This window comes from Nothobranchius furzeri, chromosome 11 (genome assembly GCF_043380555.1).
Source record: "Nothobranchius furzeri strain GRZ-AD chromosome 11, NfurGRZ-RIMD1, whole genome shotgun sequence".
Classification (NCBI taxonomy): domain Eukaryota; kingdom Metazoa; phylum Chordata; class Actinopteri; order Cyprinodontiformes; family Nothobranchiidae; genus Nothobranchius; species Nothobranchius furzeri.
The window spans coordinates 53,617,707-53,638,326 of record NC_091751.1 but is presented as its reverse complement, the minus strand read 5'-3'; the positions used below and the strand labels follow the sequence as shown (position 1 = coordinate 53,638,326).

Sequence of the window (20,620 nt, the reverse complement as noted above, 5' to 3'; positions counted from 1 at the left end):
ATAACAAACCTGATCATTAATCATCTGGTTTGTTTTTAAAAACATTTTGCACTCATAATTCATCTTGTTTTAATGTTGGAGCAGGTGGGTATGGATGTTTTCATGCCCCTCTTCCTGCTTTGAGAGCGCAGATTGGCTCTCCCAGAGGACCCTCCTCTTTACGTCCCAAAGTTTGCTGCTGAAGGGATCAGACAGAATCAACAAATCCCCTCAAACAAACCAACGTCAACTGGTTCCAAGCTGCCAGGTGCAGCACTTCGCTTTTTCCACACAGAAGTTATTAATGATCCAATGTCACTGAGTCTCCTCTATCTCATGGACAGAAGGTATAATATTTAAAAACAGAAAAGTGTGCCTGATCGCACAAATAATATTGATGATTATTTTTTCTTGGCTGTTTGGCCCTTAACTGGAACGAGTTTAATTTTTCATTTATTAAATGTGAAAGAGGTCAGAAATGTGTCAACAAAAACTTGACAACATACACGTGTTTTTAAAGAGCACACTGTACTTTTACTATTTCAGTTTGTTCTGTTAGCACCTTGTTGCGTAAAATGACGCACAGCCCTTGTCCACCAGGTCAAAGACCTGTTTGTTTTAAATTTTCACCCAAACTCACTTTCAGGCTCAGACTCTTCGACTGTCAGCGGTGAACCTCCCCCCTGCAGACTTCCCGGGAGCAGGCTAGCAGCCGTAATGCAGCGGGCTTTATTCACACGGGGCGCGTTGCTCACTCAGCAGGCTGCGGTGGCTCGCGACTGTCCGCTGGCAGCCAGGAGCGCGCCACTGCTGCAGCGTCTGGAGCGCTCCATGTCCTCCGTCACCATCCCGCCACCAGCATGTATACTCCGACCTCTAGAAGTGCCTTATCGTTATCTCTTTGGACCGGGACCCTCAAATGTTCCTCCGCGTGTCTTGGCTTCCGGATCTAGGCCAATAATCGGTCACCTGCATCCAGAAATGTATGAGGTAAAGGCTCCGGAAGTCGGTTAGATTTGCTTAGATGCGTACTAAAACAAAACAAATGTGAATACTCTTGGCCAAAAAATGTGTAACGTGTTTTGTTTCGAAGTTTACGGAGACTTTTTTAAAGCAGAAATAACATTTATTGCGTAATTACGCAAGACCAGCCGTGCGCACTCAATAAAACCATATAAATGACAATCATAACAAATGATTCAAACTCAATTTATATTTTTCTGGTTTCAATGCGTGCCACAGATCATGAACGACATCAAAAAGGGAATACATTACGCCTTTCAAACAGAAAACAACATGACGATAGCCATGAGCGGTTCCGGACACGCAGCCATGGAGTGCGCTGTGTTCAACACAGTGGAGCCCGGAGAGAGCGTCCTCATCGCCATCAACGGGATCTGGGGAGAGCGTGTGGCTGAAATCGCAGAAAGGATGGGTAAGCTTTTACGCACGCGTTTTACGCACGCGTATTCACGACTCTCCAATAGCAGACAGCACATTTGGTTATTTAACATGACTATAGATTAAAATGGTATATTTACAGCTTATTAATTTTCTTCTGTCTGCAGGTGCCAATGTACACAAACTGGTAAAAGCACCTGGGGGGCATTTCACCAATATAGAAATCGAAAAGGTTGGCACCTAAATGGCTTTGTTTTATATGCTTAGTGGGGTTGTGTTGCACAACATGTAACAGATATGTGACTGACATCCTAATTGTTTTTATTTTATTTTGTTTTTCCAGGCAATAGGAAAACACAAGCCGGTCTTGTTTTTCCTGGCACACGGAGAGTCCTCTGCTGGTCTCTGTCAGCCAGTAGATGGCATCGGAGACATCTGCAGAAAGTATGCTTTCGGTGCTCAAATAAATGAATCATTATTGCTCACTCGCTCGCTCACTCACTCGCTCACTCACTCACTTCCCCTCTTTCCACAGACACAACTGCCTCTTCCTGGTGGACACAGTTGCCTCTCTTGGCGCAGCACCAATTTTTATGGACAAACAAAGTAGGAGCACGAGGGAAAGCTAACATTCATTACTCACTGTTATGCAGTCCAGTAACTTTAAGTTGGCCATTGTGTTCCAAGACATTGACATCCTGTACACCGGTTCTCAGAAGGCCCTGAATGCACCTCCAGGAACAGCCCCCATCTCTTTTAACGACAGAGCATGGTGAGAAGAGACCCTGCTGTGGTGTAATAATTAATTATTACATATTAATAATTAATTCATCGTTTTCTTCTTCCACTCAGCCACAAGATGTTTAACAGGAAAACTAAACCCGTGTCATACCTATTTGACATGACACATTTGTCCAACTACTGGGGTTGTGATGGTAAAGCAGTCAGGGCGTGAGTTCACCGTTTTAGTGTTTTTCTATATTTTAATGGATGAATAGACATTTTTGTTCTGGAAATGTTTATTTTAGTTCATTCTTGAATAAGTAAAAATAAAAGTAAGACTTGTGTTCTGGGTTCTAGATATCACCACACCGGTCCTGTTTCTGGATTCTTTGCACTGAGAGAAAGTCTGGCCATTCTTGCTGAGAAGGTAAAGAAACGTTTTAATATCTTTATTGTTCTCTAAAATGTCAAATTTGATAAAGAAACTGTAAAGTTTCTAGTAAAACTTCCCAGAGTGAATTAGGAGGGAAGCAAACACGAGGAAAACATTCCAGAAAAGCTTTTTTTTTATTTTACATAAAGGGAACAAAATAAATTTTAAATTTGGATTAACAAATTATTTACTCAGTTAAAGTCGCTACTTACAACTTAAACAGGTTGGGATGTTGGATGATGAAAGAAAAGTTATGGGGAAACTTGAAAAAGAAAGAAATCTAAATAGTTTTACAAGATTCTCGTTCAGCGAAACATGAAATACTCAAGAATATGGACTTTTACTCAGTTAGGGCAGATGTGCTTATTGTAAAAGGAGGAAATCAACAAGGAACTTGTTATTTCTACACCTAAAAAAGGACCTGGTTGCATGCTTCTTTTAACTTTTTTTTTTAACTTTTTCAACATTAAAAGTTTGTTTTTAGTTGACAAAGGCTCCTAACAAACTCCTAACATCAGTCGTATTTACCTCCTTCTAGGGTCTGGAAGAGTCCTGGAGGAAACACAAAGAGGTGGCAGCCTATTTATACAGAGGACTTGAAGATTTGGGCCTCGAGCTCTTTATCCCAGATAAGGTAAACTCGGAGTTTCGAGTTTCCCAGAGCTTCACCAGCACATTGTGTATTATTTTATTTGAGAAACACACTCCTCACATTGCAATGAAGTAGTGTATTTGCAACTCTTGATTGACACTGAGATGTGTGTCCTGCAGGATTTGAGGCTCCCCTCCGTCACCACCATCAGCATCCCTGAAGGCTACGACTGGAGGGAGATGCTGGTCTACATCATGAAACACCACCAGATGGAGATGACGGGAGGACTGGGCCCATCCATCGGCATGGTTAGTTGATCCTGATATTATGAAGTTATTTTTTTAACTACTCTGCCCAGTCGCTATGATGCATTCTTTTTTCTCTACCTCTCTTTCATTTAGGTGATGAGGATCGGACTGATGGGATACAACTGTGAGAAGACCAATGCTGATAAGGCTTTGCATGCTCTGGCCGACGCGCTCAAAAATTGCAAAAAGAGCAAAGCTTAACAAGCTCACATCTCCAGATGACTGACTCAGTCATTAAAAACTAAATATTTACATTTTCCACATGCAAATCACTGGGAACTGTACAAACAAGCCAGGAATTATTTTAGGGCTTTAACTGCTGCAATAAATGATGCATTCTGAATGTTGTCATGCAATGAATGTCAATAAAGTTTGCTTTATTTTGTGAAACTAGCCTCACGTGTTTGGAAAAGACAAAATGCTTTCATTGGAATGTGAAGTCGTTGAACTGAAGGTTTGAACTACATTTCCCACAAGTCCACTCGGTGTTTAGGTCGCGAGCTACGTCAGATTGCTGCTGGTGCGACAAACGTTAGTACTTTCGTCGTTTTAGTGGCTTTTATCGGCCGTTCCGAATCTGAAATAATAATGGAGTGTCCTGCTAGCAGCGCTGGTAAGTAAACCGGTCGGTTTGTAATTAAAATCAGATATTAAACAACGTTACAGTTATTTAGACGAGTGGAACCAAGGGACAGGGTGCCAGGTTTTGAAAATCCCTTGCTTAGTAATGATGAAGTGAAACAAACTGTTAGTAAATATTAGAACGTGAACGGTGTGCTCGTGTTTACCACTTCATGATGCAACTTCCCCTCTTAAGTTTTTTTAAGAGACTTGTTTAGAAGAAAAACTGCGTTTAATCCCAAATTAGTTTCATGTTATCCCGCTCTTGGGTCTCGTCCGTCTCGTCTTTCTCCTCCGTCATGGCTTCTTCTTCGTTGTTTTTCTTACAGCAGCTCATATTCTACTTGTTTTTATTTTTATTTATTTCTTTATTTATTTTTTTGCTGCCTCCTGCTGGAGAAAATATGCAGAGCAGCCAAATATATATAATTTTGTAAGAGTCCACTTTATTGTGGTTAGGTTTTAGCTTTTTAATATAATATAATATAATATAATTACACAAATACTATCTGTGCTTTACTCTTAACTCCTATTTAGATTACTAGTTTTTATCTTTACTGTTTTCAGTGTAAAGACCAGACAATTCCCTATTCATTTTTATTCTCATTTAATTAAAACAAACCTTATATTTTGATTTAGATGCTTAAGTTTCAATTAATGTTGTTTTTGCATCTTACTCTACCAGTTTATCCAACCTACGCACTGTACTTTGCCAGTTCTGTTTAAGCTGAGACTCGTACATTATGTGAGGTTCAACACTGACATTACAATTCTGTATCACTGCCACCTTCTGGATGTCATTGCAATAATATTTACATGCTATCATGACCTTACTCTGAGCAAACAACTTCATGTTTTAATTATAATGGAGAATTATAATGTATTTGTAAATTTAAAAAATAGAGCACACACAGAGCTAACTGTTATGAAGCATTTAGATATTTTCAAGAAATTGAGGTTTTTGGTTTCAGCTTCAGTGGAGCTGAACCCTGTCCTCCATCCTCTGAACTGGCTGCTGGGTAACTGGGAGAGTGACATACCTGGAGAGGGCACATTCCCCACCATAAAACCTTTTCGCTACACAGAGAAACTGTACTTCAGCCATGTGGGGCAACCAGTCATCAACTTCATGTAAGATAATGCTGCAGATGTTAAAAAAAATAAGGGAACAACTGTGTGTGTGTGTGTGTGTGTGTGTGTGTGAAAAATACTTATAAGTTCTTATATGTTTTGGGCAGGTTTAATGCTTTCAATGCTGAGTCTAAGAAGCCGATGCACAGAGAATGTGGCTTTATTCGAATCCAGCCAGGAACCAACAAAGTGGCATTCATGATTGCACAGAATTCAGGTAAACCAATGAACATAATTTTGTTTTTGTCATCAGGACAATCTCCAGTTGCAGGATTTCAAGATATTATTTTCATCCAAGCACCATTTACAGGTTCAAATGAGGATGCTGGTACAAGCACCACTTCACCAAAACCTGTTTCTGTCTCTTAACCCTCCCACTGTCCTAATGGGTGTGACCCCATGAGGAAAGTTGACCATTGAGCAGGGTTGATGGTTTATCCCTTGGGTCCATGTGGCTGGGGTGAGGAGTGAGCACCACCTCACCCCAGCCACGTGGAGCTCAAGGGATAAACAATCAATCCTGCCCAATGGTCAACTTTCCTCGAGGGGTCACCCATAAAGACAGTGGGAGCGTTAAATGGATCCGGATTGAACGAACAATGGCCACAAAAACAATCTATCTCTACTTGTTCCTTCCTATTTCTTTTAAATCGGTCACAACAAATATGTTTTGTAGTTTTAAAGTTTAAACAAAGTCTTGTTTTTCAGGTTTGGTTGAGATCGAGGAGGGAGAGCTGACGGGAAATCATCTGAAACTGCAGACTGAGAAGTTGGCCAGAATTTCTTTTGCTAAGGAGCCACATGTACAGCAGGTAAAAGTTATCCTCTGACTCATCGTCACACACAGATCTCCTGATCAGTGCATTGTCCGATTTGAAACTGCTTTCTCAAAAGAGAAATCAGGTTAAAGGTTCAAGATGTAAAGCCTGGGGCACACCAGAGGTGGACGCGCCACACAGCGTCGTGCCCGCGCCGTCTTTTTACATAGAAGCCATTATAGTTCATGAGAGTGGGCACACGGGGAGCGCCGCAGCTGTTTACAACATTGTGGAGTACTTTACAACAGACATTACGACACGGAATAGCTTTACGGCACGACTGCCGGCACAAACCCAGCCACCGTTTTCATTCACTGTTAATGAATTAGTCTCACAAAACACAACGGCAAGTTTGATCATGTATAAACAATAAAGTCACTTCCTGCTTCCTGTTCTCAAGTCTGCGTGATGTTGCGACTTTCCAAAAAGCGCTGGCGCAGCCGGTTTGCCCCAGGGTTAAGAATCTACAGTGAAATAATCAGTCTGTCTCAATTATGATGGGAGGAAGGTTACGTTGAAAACAAATTTCATTCTCAGTATGGTGGGGTTGTAAGTTTTTCTTCTTTCGAAAGAAAAACAAAAACAAAAGCGGGACGTTGTTATTGTTTACACTGTGAGTTTGTGAAGTTTCTGAATCTGCAGCAAGCTAACAAAGCCGTGTAGGCATTTGTCATTTGACACCAGCAGGCAAAAAGCTCCAGAGTTGTTTAACGAACAGAAGCCAGTAAACAGGCGTGACCCAGAAGTTATTTCTTGTAACCCCCAAGTTAATCACTGCCTCTTTTTTGTTTTACTTTAATATCAGGTGAAGCTAACAATGCCAACTAGAAGAAAATAGTGGGCTCTAACAATTTCCCAAGCTACTTTTTTCAGTAACTCAATATTATAGAGAAGTGAAGAATCATGTCACTTTACTTCCTTTAATGCGTAGTTCAGAACTATAACAGCAAGGTGGCAAACAACACTTCCTGTAACGCTGGAGACAAACTACTGTAAAACACCCAAAGGGGCCACCACCAGATATGACCATGTATATCTACTTATCAACTTACTGTGGATCACTGGTCTGTCTGCCAACTAAAATCTTCTGGTGCTGATTCGGATCTGGCAACAGCCACGAAAGTCATGGAACGGGAGTGAGAGGAATGTTTTTGCTTATAAAAATGGACTGCAGTACCCACATTTGACCACAGGATGTCATTCTTACAAATTGCACCTTTGCTTCAGCAGCCTCACATGCCCTTCAACATTTGTCAGATTTGCAGAGTGTTTCAGCTCTTACCGGATGGAAAGCTGGAGCAGACGGTTACCATGGTGACAGACAACCAGCCACTGTCTCAGCACCTGCACATCACCTACCGTCGATCTTCTTGACCCAATGAGCAGCGAGACTCATCGTCACCCACCTGGAGTCAACATGTGGAGTGTGGGTCACAAGAGTTTGTTCTTACCCTGGGTTTCTTTGTCTTTCATGTATTAAATGCATTTAAATAAATCCAGATTTTCTTTCTTAATGGATGATAAATGATGGATAGCTGTGCCGAGAGCTGGATCTGTCATATTTTCACAATTTGAACACAAATGTGTGGAATTAACTAATTTAGTAGAAGTTAGAAAATCATTTAGAAAGAGAATTATTGATTTTCATCTTACATTTTTTGAAAACAAGTGAAACTCCCAACAACTAACAGCAGTCTGGAAGAGATTAAAAGTTAGTTTGTTGAGTTTTTTGAGACAAAAGCTCAGAAAACCTGAGGTGGATATGAAATAACTAAAATATTCTGGTTGGCAGTTTTTAGCCTATAAAATAGTTTGGAAAACTGTGTACAAAGATTGACTTGGACATCAAATAATGTGTAAAATCCCTGCATTTCTTATCAGTCATCAGCTGTCCATTTACCTGAAATTTCTCAGGTTATTTCTAAATAAAAGCTTTAAAGCGATGGGGGGAAAAAGATGTTCCTGGTCCTTTGGTGAGCTTTCGTCTAATTTTATTGTATTATTAAAAAAGGGGGGGAAGAGGGGGGCAGACACACTTGTGCAAAATAACACTGTGAAAGTGACATGCATGACACCATCCTCCCTAAGAACTTTAGCTCTGGCATTTAATTATACAGAGGTGGTTCAATTACTTAGTTATAACAAAAAATACATACAACAATAAATAAACAGTTCACAGATTAGAAACCCAAATAAAAAAATAGTCCAGGAAATTACATTCAGGTTGTACCAGTCTTCAAACGTTCTTTGGCCCAAAGAAAGTGCAAAAATAATTCTCCTTTTGTCTAAAACTCCAGAATATTAACTGGACAACTTTAGAGCCTAAAAGGAAGGAAACACAGTTTGTGCTTTGGTGGAGTACAACAGTGTAAACTCAAGTGTAAACAGTTAATGTCACTCATTTCTGATCTAAAGTGTAAACTCAGCAGGTTTAAACACTTTCAGACCCACAAAAGCAGAGCACCAGTTTCGTCACCTTCATCTCTCCTGCTAAAATGTACGTTTTAAGACGAGCCTAACATCAGACTGATCATAGCAGTATGAAGCGTTACACTGTAAAAGCCGGGAGCACTGCACTAGTTTCAACAGCGAGACGAAGTGCATACGACGCAGAGAAAAGCAAGAATTCTCATTTATGTTTTTTTACTATCAAGGTGACCACTCTTTGGTTGAAGGGTACCCCCTCGCTCTGCAAAGACAAATGCTGCTGATGAAACATTCGTACGTGGTCATCCAGCAAAAAAAAAGAAAATGAGTCTGCTGAAAGGCTCGGTCCTCACGACCACATCGGTTCAGCTTTCTTTGACACAATTCCACGAGACAACTGCTCCGTCTCACTGCTCCTTCATGATGCAGACGTAGAGCGTGGTGAGGAAATACTTCAGGGACTCGATGGTGGAGGACAACCAGTGGCGTTCAGGGGTGAGATCCACCTTCACAACACACTTTGTTATCTCCACCTGAAAGCAGGGAAACATCAGAATGTCCTTCAAATAAAACAGGTTTATTTTAGATGTTCACATATAAACAATGAGATGACTGGTGTAGCGTTATGAATATCCTAATTGTCTGCCCTTAACAGCTGCCCCTTTACACAGTAACAACGTGTATGAATCGCCACGGTCGGGTGCTTGTTTCAGTATGTTTACATTCCAGGAGAAGAGAAGAAGAACGCTTTCCTTTAATTAATCAAAGTACTTTATTTGTGATAAAGCTAATCAAACCATATGTTGATCAATAATAATCAGGTGACTGATCTGTGAAATAAAGATGTCATGGTTTATGTGTTTAATGAATAAACAGGACTCTGCACCAGACAGACTGATCAACATAACATAGAAACGCATGACACATTTGGTCTCATCCAATCAGAACTTTCGTCTGTCGTAGGGCAGAATCTGGGCTGTTTACTTAAGTTGTCAAATCCGGTTTACTAAGATTTATAAACAACTAGGGGATATAAAACAAGGCAACGCCATTTTATCCTCAGTTCCATTTTAACCTCAGTTCTGTTCGATCTGAGTTCCAAAGGAGTTACATCTGAGAATCAACAGTTTCAACCAGCTCTCATCGTCATCGCTAAGAGAAGTGCAGCCTGGCCAGTGCACTTTCTACTTTAAGCTGAGAACTGTCAAGCTGGAAATTTCTGTCGTTTGAACCACAAGACGACGGTTCCTTCACAATAAAAGCTGAACCCGCCGAGATCTGCTGCTACTGCCGGAGCTATCCGTAGACTGGTTTGTCGTGCTGCACCACTGTTTCATCAGCCCAGAACAAAGGGGGTTCTAGGACCTGACACTCCTGATCTGACCGCGGGAGACTCCATAGGTACGTAGTCACGGCACAAGATGGCAGCTCATGTCATAAGCTTCTGAAGCCTCGTGGTCCGTAGTCATAACATCAGACAACCAGATCCACCTACGGCAGCCTAGAGATTCTGAACACACACACACGCACCAACACTATAACATTCAAATCCATATGCATCCATCATTGAGTTAGTCCTGGTAGATTGTTTGAATTCTTAATTATAGAAATTAAAGATTCTTAAACGATCCCAACTCTCTCTTTTCTTGTCTCTCAGTCAATACAAAGTGTTTAAGTAAACTCCCTGATGATAAAAACAACCACTTCGGATTATAATATCTGGATCTAATTACAGTGTAAAAATATATACACTATATTCCACTACACTGGATATATTTTATTTGCCAGCAGACATGTTTACTTTCCCAATTTTAAACTGATTTCAAGGTAAAGTAATAAAACATTCAGTTGATTCTGGAGAATAAAGTTTAGACTGATGATAAAAATGAGATATGAGGAGGTCACTGATCATCTCTGTTGGTAAAATCAATTTTCATTCTCTTACACCTGAACACAAACATTTAATGTTTTTTACTAATAATAAAAATGTGTTTTTAAGTTATGCTCAGATTTCAGCAGTGGTGGAAGGGGTACTTGATTTTTTTTCACTTAAAGTAGGCATTTTTAAATTGGCTAGAAATTTTAAAAGTAAAAGTATATACTTAAATGACATTTAAATATGAATTGTATTTTAACTCATTCGCTGCTATTGATGACTAAAGTCATCATTTGCATTTTTTTTTACTGTGTGGGCGTCGGAACGAGTCCCTGCACCATGAGAACAAACAACCCAGCTCTAAAGCCGATCCTCATCCGTGTACGTCACACGTCACGTGATCAGGAAGCAGAAAATCCATGTGTTAGGAGATCATTTTGGGCTGCTGTTGTGAAAAAGGCGAGGCGCGAACCGGAAAAGCTTCTGCAGATCACAATTCAACAATGGATAATGAAAGAATGGATAACGCTCGAAACGCGCAGATTCTTCCTGATGTAAGAGGTGGGTCTACTCTGTTTCAGTAGTTTTGACGTCGACATCATCCTAGCGCGCAACGTTCTGTGACTTTATTAAAAAAAAACAATAAAAATGCTGGCAGCGAAGGGCTTTACCGATCAGGAAACGGCTGGCAGTGAATGAGTTAAGAGTATGGATTACGGCCAAGCCCCCACAATGCGGCTCTAAAATTGAGGAAAACCCAGAAATGAAATAAATTGCAGTTCCACCCTCATCCGTTGGGGGCTGGTGTCAGAAGCGAGCAAATCCTCATTGACTCCCATGTTAAAAATAGCAATTTCACAGCAGAAATAAACATGTTTACAGCCTGGTACCAAAACATGTTTTTGGTTTAAATTATCTAGTTTACACTCATGACAACTCTGAGGGGGTGAATTTTTTTCTCACGCTTCTTTTTAAGTGTATTAAAAGCCTAAAATTCTGTATAATTAATGAGCATCAGACACACGTGACCACAGAGCTAGCTCCGTGGAAAGGCCTCAGTAGAGCCTCGGTCTGGCTTGGAAACTGCTCCGGCATTTTGAGCCTCTGTGTTTGTGTATTCTTTTTTGGATATTTTTTGTGCAATTGTTGGACAAAATGACTTGCTGTGGCATTAATTGCACTAAAAGAGCGTCCAAGGAGTCTCCACTTCTTTTTTTGCGGAAAGTAAAATTATATTTATGTATTTTAGGTCACTGCCGAGCTGATCTTAGATTTTAACATGTACTGTTTAACCATGAAAGTACTGTTTAACCATGAAATTTAAATGTAATAGGGTAAAACCCAGTGCATTTAACATAATGCTGCACTTTAGAAAATGGGTTGAAATATAACATGTTGGTGGAGCTGGGTTCCGACTATCGGCTTGTGGAGCTCTCAGAAGACCGATGTTTTCCACCCGGTTCTCCCCTCCCCGCAGCTCGGCGCATCTCTGTCTGATCGCGGCTTCTGTCTGCTGCGCGGGCTGTCGGCTTGTGGAGCTCTGGGATGGAAACCTTTCCACCCGGTTCTCCCCAGCAGCAGCTCTGTGCATCTCATATCGCAGCGGCACTTGTCTGCTGTGCGGCTGCCGGCTTGTGGAGGTCTCCGAGACCTCTGTATTCCACCCGGTTTTACTCAGCGGTCAGCCCGGCGTATCTCTGATTCAGAAGCTCTGGTGTTGTGCACAGTTAACTCCGGTTGTAGCTAGGTTGCTACCTCCGTTAGCTTAGCTCCCACTCCGCGTTCGCTTTGGGTTAGCCAGGGTTAGCTTAAGGTTAGCTTGTAGCTAGTTACCAGGTGTCGTCAGTTGATTCCAGCCTTACAGCCGCACCCTCAGCTTCTCCTCTCTTCCCTTTTTTGGAATTGTCTGGGCTTGAGGGAACCTGTGACACTGTCAAAATGGCGGTGGTGGCCACCTCCCATTTGGCCTCAAAAACGTGTTATTGGAGCCTATGGAAAGGAGCTGTCCAGTATATTTATGTCGATGATTACGGCAGAAACCTGAGTTTTAAAATCCAACAGCACCATCTAGAGGCTGACAAATGTATCACACCTTAGTCTCGTCTCCCTTCTGTCATGGCTGAAAGGACGCCTCTCCTTTATGAACACGCACCTCTAGCTAGTGAACAGTCATATTCAGACCCAAAGCAACTATTGGACCATCTGGTTGGTGGTCTCGCTGAACCACCTCGCTTTCCTGGATCCACTATTCATTACACAAGCGTCTTTAGCAACAGAACACCACTGGTGTGAGAGGTCCGTGGCTCAGTAGGAGAAACAGCCTGCGGGTACCACTTCAACTTTAGACAAAATACCAGAGTCCCCCCATGGCATAAAGCTCGACTCATCTCAGACTGGTTTCTTTGAATATGACAATAGGCGTGTTTCCATTAGAAGAACTTCAGGGTAGATTTACAGGAAGCTCCCGACATGCACGTGTCTCCACCTGACTGGGCCGTCCGAACGGCTGTTTTTCGAGCCTTTATCAGGAACTTTCTGAGTATCTGCTCTAGAGTAGGTACTCTGAACGGCCCAGTGGAGTAGCTGAGCGGATCCTCCGGTTAACTCACGCTGATTGGTTGAAGAGTAGCTGGTGAAGCAGAATGGAAGCAAAAAAAAACAAAAACAAAAAAAAAAGCACCGATCGCATTTAAAATCGAACTTCCAACACCGGAAAACTTGGTAGAATTCTCACAACTGTTGGAAAAAACGGGGAATTTACCCCACAGACATAATTAACGGGGCTTGTCTCACAAAACACAAAAAAGAGCTGCTGTCCTCTAAACTGATTATATACTTCTATAAAATGAATGCTTTTATTATTAATGTTACTTTGGGTGTTTTTTGGGGCTGATCAGTGACATCACTCACTGCCAAAACAGTTGTGATATGCTGATGTCTGCAAGTTCTGAAAGGGTTGGATTTGAATGGAGACACAACAGCTAAGAGGACTGGGACATCCTATCTCCTGGTCAAGTTCCCCGTCCCAGGAACAGAGGAACTACCCTGGAGTTCTGGTAATGGAAACATGCCTAATGAGCTCATTGTACTCAAATGGCCTCCACAGTCACCAGATCTCAATCCAATAGAGCACCTTTGGGATGTGGTGGGAGATGTGCATCATGGATGTGCAGCTGACAAATCTGCAGCAGCTGCGTGATGCTACCATGTCAATATGGACCAATATCTCAGGAATGTTTTCAGTATGTTGTCGTCATGAAGAATTAAGGCAGTTCTGAAGGCAAAAGGGGGTCCAACTCTGTACAAGCAAGGTGTACCCAATAAAGTGGACTGAGTGTATAAATCAATGTGAAACTAAATGCAAATCAAAGTTACTTGCAACTCAAAGTTCATGCAAAATGTAGTAGAGTAGAAAGTAAAAAGTAGGCCTCAATAAAATTAAATACAATATAGTACTTTGTTACATTCCACCACTGGATTTCAGTCAACTTTTGAGTTTGAAAGAAAACGGACTAAAGAGAGATGAATGTAATCCCTAAATGCAGGTTCCTAGCTGGGATCAGAACTCACCCATCCTCCTCGTCTCTTCAGCCAGGGAACAAGAAACCTGCGGACAAACTGCCCTAAACTGTCCACGAGGACATGCACCGTGTCAGGGTAGCCATGCCTGACACAATCCACCGCTAGAGCTCCAGCTACTGCATACATGGACACCACCTTTCCCCAAGTTATACCTACAACAGGAACAAAAAAAACACAATGAGTTATTAATTTTGTTTGCTTCAGTGATTTATTTCAGCTTATAAAACAGTCGCTGAAGCCTCTCTGCTCATCTAAGATCTGAGCCAAGCTTCAGCAGCTTATTGATTTGGTCTCATGAGTCACAAGGCAGAGTGTTTGATAAACAGGAGGCAAAACGAACACTAAGTGGTATTCCTTCTCTCCAGGCAGTAATACCCATCTCTACTGAGGCTGTCGTTCCACATCCTTACCCAACGTGACAGATGTGACACACAGACTGTGGACTTTGCACTGGAATAAACATTAAATAGCAGGTTCAAGTCAACAAATCCGCGTGTTTGTGTTAAAGCGACCGATATAATGGTTTTATAACACCTGCAGCATAATTGTAAAGGTTCTGCTTCATCTCAGAGAAGCTGTGAGTTTTAGAACAGCAACGCGGGTCCTAATGGCATTGACCTGCTTTAGTCCCAGCTTGCTTTGTCATGAATGTTCCTCTGAGCCTGACCCGCGGCAGCGTCTCACGGTAGATCTAGGGGGATCAGAGCTTGTGGGCGAGCTTAAACGAGATAACTGTCCCGAGCACACAATGTCTCCCTCCCTGCTGAGAAGCGGGCCCAGAATAGACGCAAGATTGTCGGGGATAAAGAGAAGAGGGAGGAAAGAGAATGAGCAGGAGTGGGAGGCAGGACAAGATAGATGGAGGAGAGACAAGCCATGGCGTGCTTGGTGCTGCTGCGCCATCTTCTAAACACGCACAACAAAAGAGCCTAAAGCCAAAAGGGGCAGCTGTCAAGTGAGAAGTTAGCTTTTTTTTTATTTTTTTTCATCCAGACTTCAAAGCTGGAGCAACAGAAGTTTGTGATTGCTAAGAAGGGATCCCACGCCATCACCACAAATTATATCCCTGTGACGTTAAAACAGAAACATTTGGCTGGAACACGAGCCAGAAAATTATATTAAGAAAGTCTGTTTTGGGCATTTCCAGGCAGCAAGCCAAATTTGGCCTGTTCGTCACTGCAGCCAGACCCTCGAGTCCACCTCAGACTCATGCAGAAGACGTGGAGTCACACATTTAGGCACTTTGAGAAGTCATCGCTGCTTTTAATAACATCTGTTGTTGTGAAACACAGAAACAGAACAAGAACCCGGTGAACAAGTCAGGATCCTGACTGAAAAAGGAAAACATTACAGAACTTTATACCAGTTTCTGTCCTCTGAGCTCCAGAAGCTGTACAGGAAGTCACTGATTTAGTTTGATTGCAGACATGATAGATCTAACTTTTATGAGGCCATTTTCTTCCCCAAAAAACGTTTGAGTCCCTGACAATAAAATCCCTTGTCGATAAAATGTCCACTTTGACACTTTAGATCAACCATATGTCTTCCAGATCGGATCATAAAAAGAAGCCAAATTTCATGTTATACTGAAAAATGGGTATTGCACTTCATAAAGTGTCGATTATTTGGTGATGACTGATATTATGTTCCTTTGTGTCCAACTTTTACACCAATGGTTATGTCAATATTTGATACAATAATCTACAAATTAGAGAATAGGAGGTCTAACTGGTTGTCTTTATATGAGCCAGTGTAAAAATGGAGGCAGTAATTAATGTGCAAGCCTTCTGTTATCATCTTTTCTCCAGCTGTTGAAGTTGGGAGGCGTGGAAGAATAAAGCTCATTTAATACAATGACATTTTAAATTATATTTCCTATTTTATATTCCTCCTTTGAAATCATATCTAATAAATCTGATTTTATTTTAATCAAAAGAGATTTTGTATATGAAGCCTGTGCCCAAAGTTGTGTTTGCAGAGTAATTATGTGTCTTAGATAAAGTCTCCCTCCACCTCGGATTCCCACCCACACATTCCTCGGAAAGTCTTTCTTAGATCTGATGAAAGCAGCAGCCACGCTCATTAAACCAAACTGCTGCATCTGTCATCTCAAGCCACGTCCTGTTCTCCCCATGGCTCCTAAATACATGTTTAGTTCCCCCCTCATCATCATCATCATCATCTCCAGGCTGACAGTGGTCCCGTACCTGCTGAGAAGATCTCTGTTGCCACACCAAGGAAGGCATCTGAAACCATGCTCTCCATGGCAACAGAAATGTTGAGCTGCCGCGCCACGTTCCTGTACAGACCAGGCTGTATACACTCCAGCTCGTCGCCTAGGAACAGAAAGAGACAAGAAAAAGAGAAAATCTGTTAGAAATAGAAGTTTTATCTTCATGCATCGACTCAGTTTTTCTTCTTTAATTATATTTAAAATGCAACAATTCCAAACACCTCCAAAATGCAGAACACTAGATGATTAAAATAAAATGCAAATAAAGTTCAAATAAGGCCTCAGCAATTTCATCTCACCAAGACAAATGAGCACCAGAGACGCCTCAGCAAGCATGGAGTTGTTGGAGGGAGGGAAATTAATCTCAGTTTTGGACCATCCCAGCCCATTCTGGTTTAACCTGGACAGGATGTAGTCTTTGCATAGAGCTTTGGACTGGGACACCAGCTCTTTCTCCGTCAGCGATCGGTCAAACACATCCAGAACCTCTGAGGCAAACGCTGAAGACTTCCGGAGCACCTCCATCAGGGTCAGGGAGAGTCTGACCTCCCAGGGATCAGCTGTGTAATCAAACCTGTACTTTGTGTTTATTCCCAGAGGGTGTTAATGATGAGGGTAAAATGGCTGCTGAGAGAAGCACAAACGGAAGGAAAAGGGTTAATTTTCACTAGGACACAGAATACTGCACTGATGGCATGTAAAAAAAGAAGTATACTTTCAAACTAACCAGAAACTTACATAAGAACATGATGGAGGCGTTATTGTTGTGAGTCACACAGGATATTGCTACACTTGTATTATGCAACAATAAGCAAGCGCGTGATAACATGTTTGCGGGGCAGACATGCATCTAATTTCAATAAAGGTGCAGCAGATGGTAATCTATGTTTGTTGTCTAGATTTAAAGTGCACTTGAGGAAACGTCACGCTTACCATCAGAGCTCCATGCACTGAGAGGTGTCCTGATGATTTAAATAATACCAATTAAACCCACTCCGCGTAAAAACTGCTGTGCTCTGGTCTCCAGCATGCTGCCTCCTCGCTCCACTGGTTTCCACCGACTGTTTGAGCGCCTCTGTCACAGGACGCCTACCTGTTGTTCACCTTCCCATTGGCTCCCAGTGGGTGTGCTTGTTTTATAATCAAGAGAAACCCGCAAGTATGTGCCTCCTTTTACAGCAATCGCAAAATCCCATCTCCGCCCAGCGAGTGCTGAGAGAGACAAAATTCAACACACTTCCGGTTGGGAGGGGGAGGATTTAAGCAGGGGTGTCAAACTCAAATTCACATTGGGCCGAAATGAAACTCTGGGACGAAGTCGAGGGCCAAACTTAATATTTTTGAAAAAGTGACTGCAAATTTGCACATTTTCTTTATCAACTAATATGCAGTTTTAAACCGTTTAATTTGGAAACAAACTTATTTTTGCATTAACACTGAATGTGGAATAACCAAATTACACACGAGCAAGTCGATTTTAAATAAAACGCATCAGCTGTGTTCATTACTTGTGGTATATTCAGCATTTTTTAAATCTATTCAGGATTTATGTTTTCTTGTTGTTTATTTAGTTTTCTTATTTTTTCATTATCCTTTTTTTCTGCTGTAATAAGTGTCATCGCTGCTGTGACATCTAGCTTTCCCCACTGAGGAACAATAAAGGGATTTTCTATTCTATTCATTTATCTGCAGCCTTTCCACTTCCTGTTTAATGTAGGTTAAATCTTTTCTCACGGACCAACAACAAAATCAAAATATTATTTGAAAATGCAATACCTCAAAAATAAAAATGACAGCAGTCATAGATCACCGGTGATCGGCGCGATTTGTGTCCGACTTGACGCCGACTTGCTCTGACGTCATGCATACGTAGACAACGATAACCTCGTGACTGAGATCAAGGCGGCCGCAGATTTTGAAGCGCAAGCGCTGCAGTTGCTCTCCACCGGCTGCAAAACCTAGGGCATGACGGGAAACGCCTGGCTCTCACCTGATCTAAGATCTGATTGGTTCACATTTTGATCCAAACATCCGGTGGTTGAATGCAAAATGTTAGTTTGGTCACATGTATTCTGTAAATCATGTAACGTTGATGATGACAACTATATGGGCCATAAAGAGGAATGTGACTTGTGTTCTTTTGTCACGTTTCCTATGAGCACTACAGCTGATAACCATTACTTATTATTACAGTCATGTCTCCATATACATTATATTAAATCCACAAGCACGTGAGGATGTGTTTCGGTTACTAACAGGCACCAAAATTAAAATAAATAATTAAACAAGTATGAACTCTAACGCGAGATCTTTGTCCGTCGTCATGTGAGCTACACAAGTAGGGAAATCTGTCCGATTTAAACGCCGACTTTCAGCCACTTCCCCTGCTGCGTCCGTCTGCGCTCGTCTGTTTTCCAGGCGAGGCGCTGCTCGACTCATTAATGAGCGGTAAAAATCTCCGTTTCTGGGCTTCAACGTAAGAAAATTGCTGAGTAAACTCGGCGTTGAGTGAGAGGAGTGTTTAGTTTGTCCGAGACGGCGAGCTGCAGACACCGGTAACAGACGCTGAATAAAAAAAAAACACAAGAGGGGGCGGTTCGAATAGCCTCCGCGCTAACGCCGCAAAGCATCATGGGAGTTGTAGTATTTGTAGTAAAATGGCCAGCGGGTCAGTTTTAATATATTTATGATATTTATCTCGCGGGCCACATAAAAATGCTCCGCAGGCCACATTTGGCCCGCGGGCCTTGTGTCTGACACATGTGATTTAAAGCATCCTCGGTGCTTAGAAGGCATCCAGTTTACCTGAACCTGTTTTAAACTAGCTGCAGGTCTGAGTGGAGCTGCGACCTGAACTCAGGCGTCTCAAATCTGGGCTTAAAGTTTATGAAAGGTGTGTGGAAGAATAAATAAACGGAACCACAGCTTCAAATTCAGTTCGTTTATGTCCTAAAATGTTTTTTGTAATTTTCTCTTTTATTTATTTTCTTTCTTTCTTTCTTTCTTTCTTTCTTTCTTATTTATTTATTTATTTATCAAACGCTTTTACATGTTGTAAAAAAATGTTAGTTTTTTATGCAATATTATAACTTATAAAAATATATAATAATACATGTATTTCTAACACTCAAACAATGGCCACTGATTAACAAATAATAACTATTGATAATAAAGGTATATACAAATTATATTTTGACTGTTATCCTTCATCGTTATAATTTGCATGTTTCTCTGCGTAGTGACCGCTAGGTGTCACTGCTTCTCACCCTGTCATCAGCAGAAAGGCGTGGCAAAAGAAAAAATCTGAACAGCAAAAAAAATCCCATGTTTCCAGTTTGTTTTTGAAAAGGATGACCTTCATATAATCTGTTAAAGTGCAGTTGAGTAACATTTCTTTAGGCTTTCTGAAGGTCTTTGAACATAAGCAGCTTTACTCACACTGTGACCCTTAACGATTTTTATGTAACCATCTTTATTTGGTTATTAAAGTGGTCAGTCAAGTTTGTGTACACACATGAAAGAAAAATTGGCAAGAAAGCATTTTTCAGTGGCTTTTTGACACTTTCTGTCACAAAAAACACATGAAGTTGTCCCTTATCCCAAAAACACCTATTTATTTATCTGCGTGAGCCTTTTCCCCAGAAAGCCATCTGCTGGAAAGTTTCAACATCTTTTGCTGCAGAAACTGGAAAAGTTTGCAACAAAAATAAAGCTTAGAGGCTTGAAATGCATTCAAATGTTTTATTACGTTGTTTAGGTTCAATGTTAGGACGCGTCTGGTGGGGTTGTAACATAAGGAGGAGGTCTGGGCACATGCTGTGAGTTAAACGAGAATTTTTATTTTAAAATCAGCTTCCAAAAGGCCTCACCAACTGCCACACAGACTAGAGCTATAAAGGTGATCTGAAGATGAACAGAGCTTCAGGGTCTTTAATGGGATGCCATTCAAAGTTCCTGAAATCCAGAATGACCTGGATGTATTTGGGCTGAGCCTCGACCTGGTTCAACTTTACGAAGGTGTGGCTGGGACTGGATCAGTCCTTGGATGCAGTCCAGGATGACCTGGTTTGAGGTGCAGCAGTCTTCAGGTGACCCGGCAGTCTTAGGGTGGAACACCCGCCACCCTAAGACTGTCACCATCCTCTTCTACAGGGACCCGGTTCTTTTCTAGCTACCTATAGACCCCCCAGCCTCCTCCTGCTAAGCTCCTCCGGGGCCAGACTGGAGGTGGTAGAAGGGAGGAGGAAGGGGGGATTTTCTATTCTGTCTTCTAAAGTCCAGAAGATTCTGCAGTGCTTGTTACACAAAATAACAAGATAGACAAAAAAATGTTGTTCTCCCAAGGTCTCCAAGCCTTTCCTCCTATCGCAACTACAGGATTCCTCCCTCTGAATAAAAAGTGAACATTTACAACTCATAAGTTAAATAATCATTAAATAATCAAATGGTTGAATGAACCAGATGTTATATGAATTATAATAATAATAATAATGTTT

The 20,620-nt window shown here is 41.5% G+C and overlaps 3 protein-coding genes across 4 annotated transcripts; 2 read left to right on the top strand and 1 right to left on the bottom strand.

Moving 5' to 3' along the window:
* Positions 1-606: 606 nt before the first annotated feature.
* On the top strand, positions 607-3,826 carry agxtb (alanine--glyoxylate and serine--pyruvate aminotransferase b). The gene is made up of 11 exons (XM_015956948.3): positions 607-969; positions 1,222-1,414; positions 1,548-1,612; positions 1,724-1,824; positions 1,916-1,986; positions 2,068-2,152; positions 2,233-2,331; positions 2,461-2,530; positions 3,075-3,170; positions 3,308-3,436; positions 3,530-3,826. Exons 1-11 carry the CDS (start codon positions 697-699, stop codon positions 3,635-3,637), a joined length of 1,290 nt encoding a protein of 429 aa, XP_015812434.3. The 5' UTR covers positions 607-696; the 3' UTR covers positions 3,638-3,826.
* A 70-nt stretch (positions 3,827-3,896) lies between these two features.
* Positions 3,897-7,501, top strand: thap4 (THAP domain containing 4). Its single transcript, XM_015956951.3, has 5 exons — positions 3,897-4,049; positions 5,029-5,188; positions 5,296-5,405; positions 5,897-6,000; positions 7,264-7,501. Exons 1-5 carry the CDS (start codon positions 4,025-4,027, stop codon positions 7,378-7,380), a joined length of 516 nt encoding a protein of 171 aa, XP_015812437.3. The 5' UTR covers positions 3,897-4,024; the 3' UTR covers positions 7,381-7,501.
* A 652-nt stretch (positions 7,502-8,153) lies between these two features.
* bokb (BCL2 family apoptosis regulator BOK b) lies at positions 8,154-17,196 on the bottom strand. 2 transcript variants are annotated; one of them, XM_015956949.3, is made up of 5 exons: positions 17,058-17,196; positions 16,424-16,751; positions 16,099-16,227; positions 13,880-14,043; positions 8,154-8,966 (listed from the first exon to the last, which is right to left on the bottom strand). In XM_015956949.3, exons 2-5 carry the CDS (start codon positions 16,647-16,649, stop codon positions 8,841-8,843), a joined length of 645 nt encoding a protein of 214 aa, XP_015812435.1. In that variant the 5' UTR covers positions 16,650-16,751; positions 17,058-17,196; the 3' UTR covers positions 8,154-8,840. The 2 variants fall into 2 exon arrangements, with proteins under 2 accessions (XP_015812435.1, XP_015812436.1); XM_015956950.3 differs by having other exon boundaries at positions 16,424-16,748.
* Between the last annotated feature and the right edge of the window lie 3,424 nt (positions 17,197-20,620).

Bases quoted from the DNA above. Each gene is read 5' to 3' on its own strand.
- thap4 (XM_015956951.3), top strand. From the start codon at position 4,025: ATGGAGTGTCCTGCTAGCAGCGCTG. The intron at 5,406-5,896 runs GTAAACCAATGA...CTTGTTTTTCAG, and splicing joins CATGATTGCACAGAATTCAG to GTTTGGTTGAGATCGAGGAG. The intron at 6,001-7,263 runs GTAAAAGTTATC...AACATTTGTCAG, and splicing joins AGGAGCCACATGTACAGCAG to ATTTGCAGAGTGTTTCAGCT.
- bokb (XM_015956949.3), bottom strand. From the start codon at position 16,649: ATGGAGGTGCTCCGGAAGTCTTCAGCGTTTGCCTCAGAGGTTCTGGAT. The intron at 16,228-16,423 runs GTGAGATGAAAT...TTCTGTTCCTAG, and splicing joins TCTGGTGCTCATTTGTCTTG to GCGACGAGCTGGAGTGTATA. The intron at 8,967-13,879 runs GTGAGTTCTGAT...CCCTGCTTTCAG, and splicing joins TGAAGAGACGAGGAGGATGG to GTGGAGATAACAAAGTGTGT.
- agxtb (XM_015956948.3), top strand. From the start codon at position 697: ATGCAGCGGGCTTTATTCACACGGGGCGCGTTGCTCACTCAGCAGGCT. The intron at 1,613-1,723 runs GTTGGCACCTAA...TTGTTTTTCCAG, and splicing joins CCAATATAGAAATCGAAAAG to GCAATAGGAAAACACAAGCC. The intron at 1,987-2,067 runs GTAGGAGCACGA...TTGTGTTCCAAG, and splicing joins AATTTTTATGGACAAACAAA to ACATTGACATCCTGTACACC.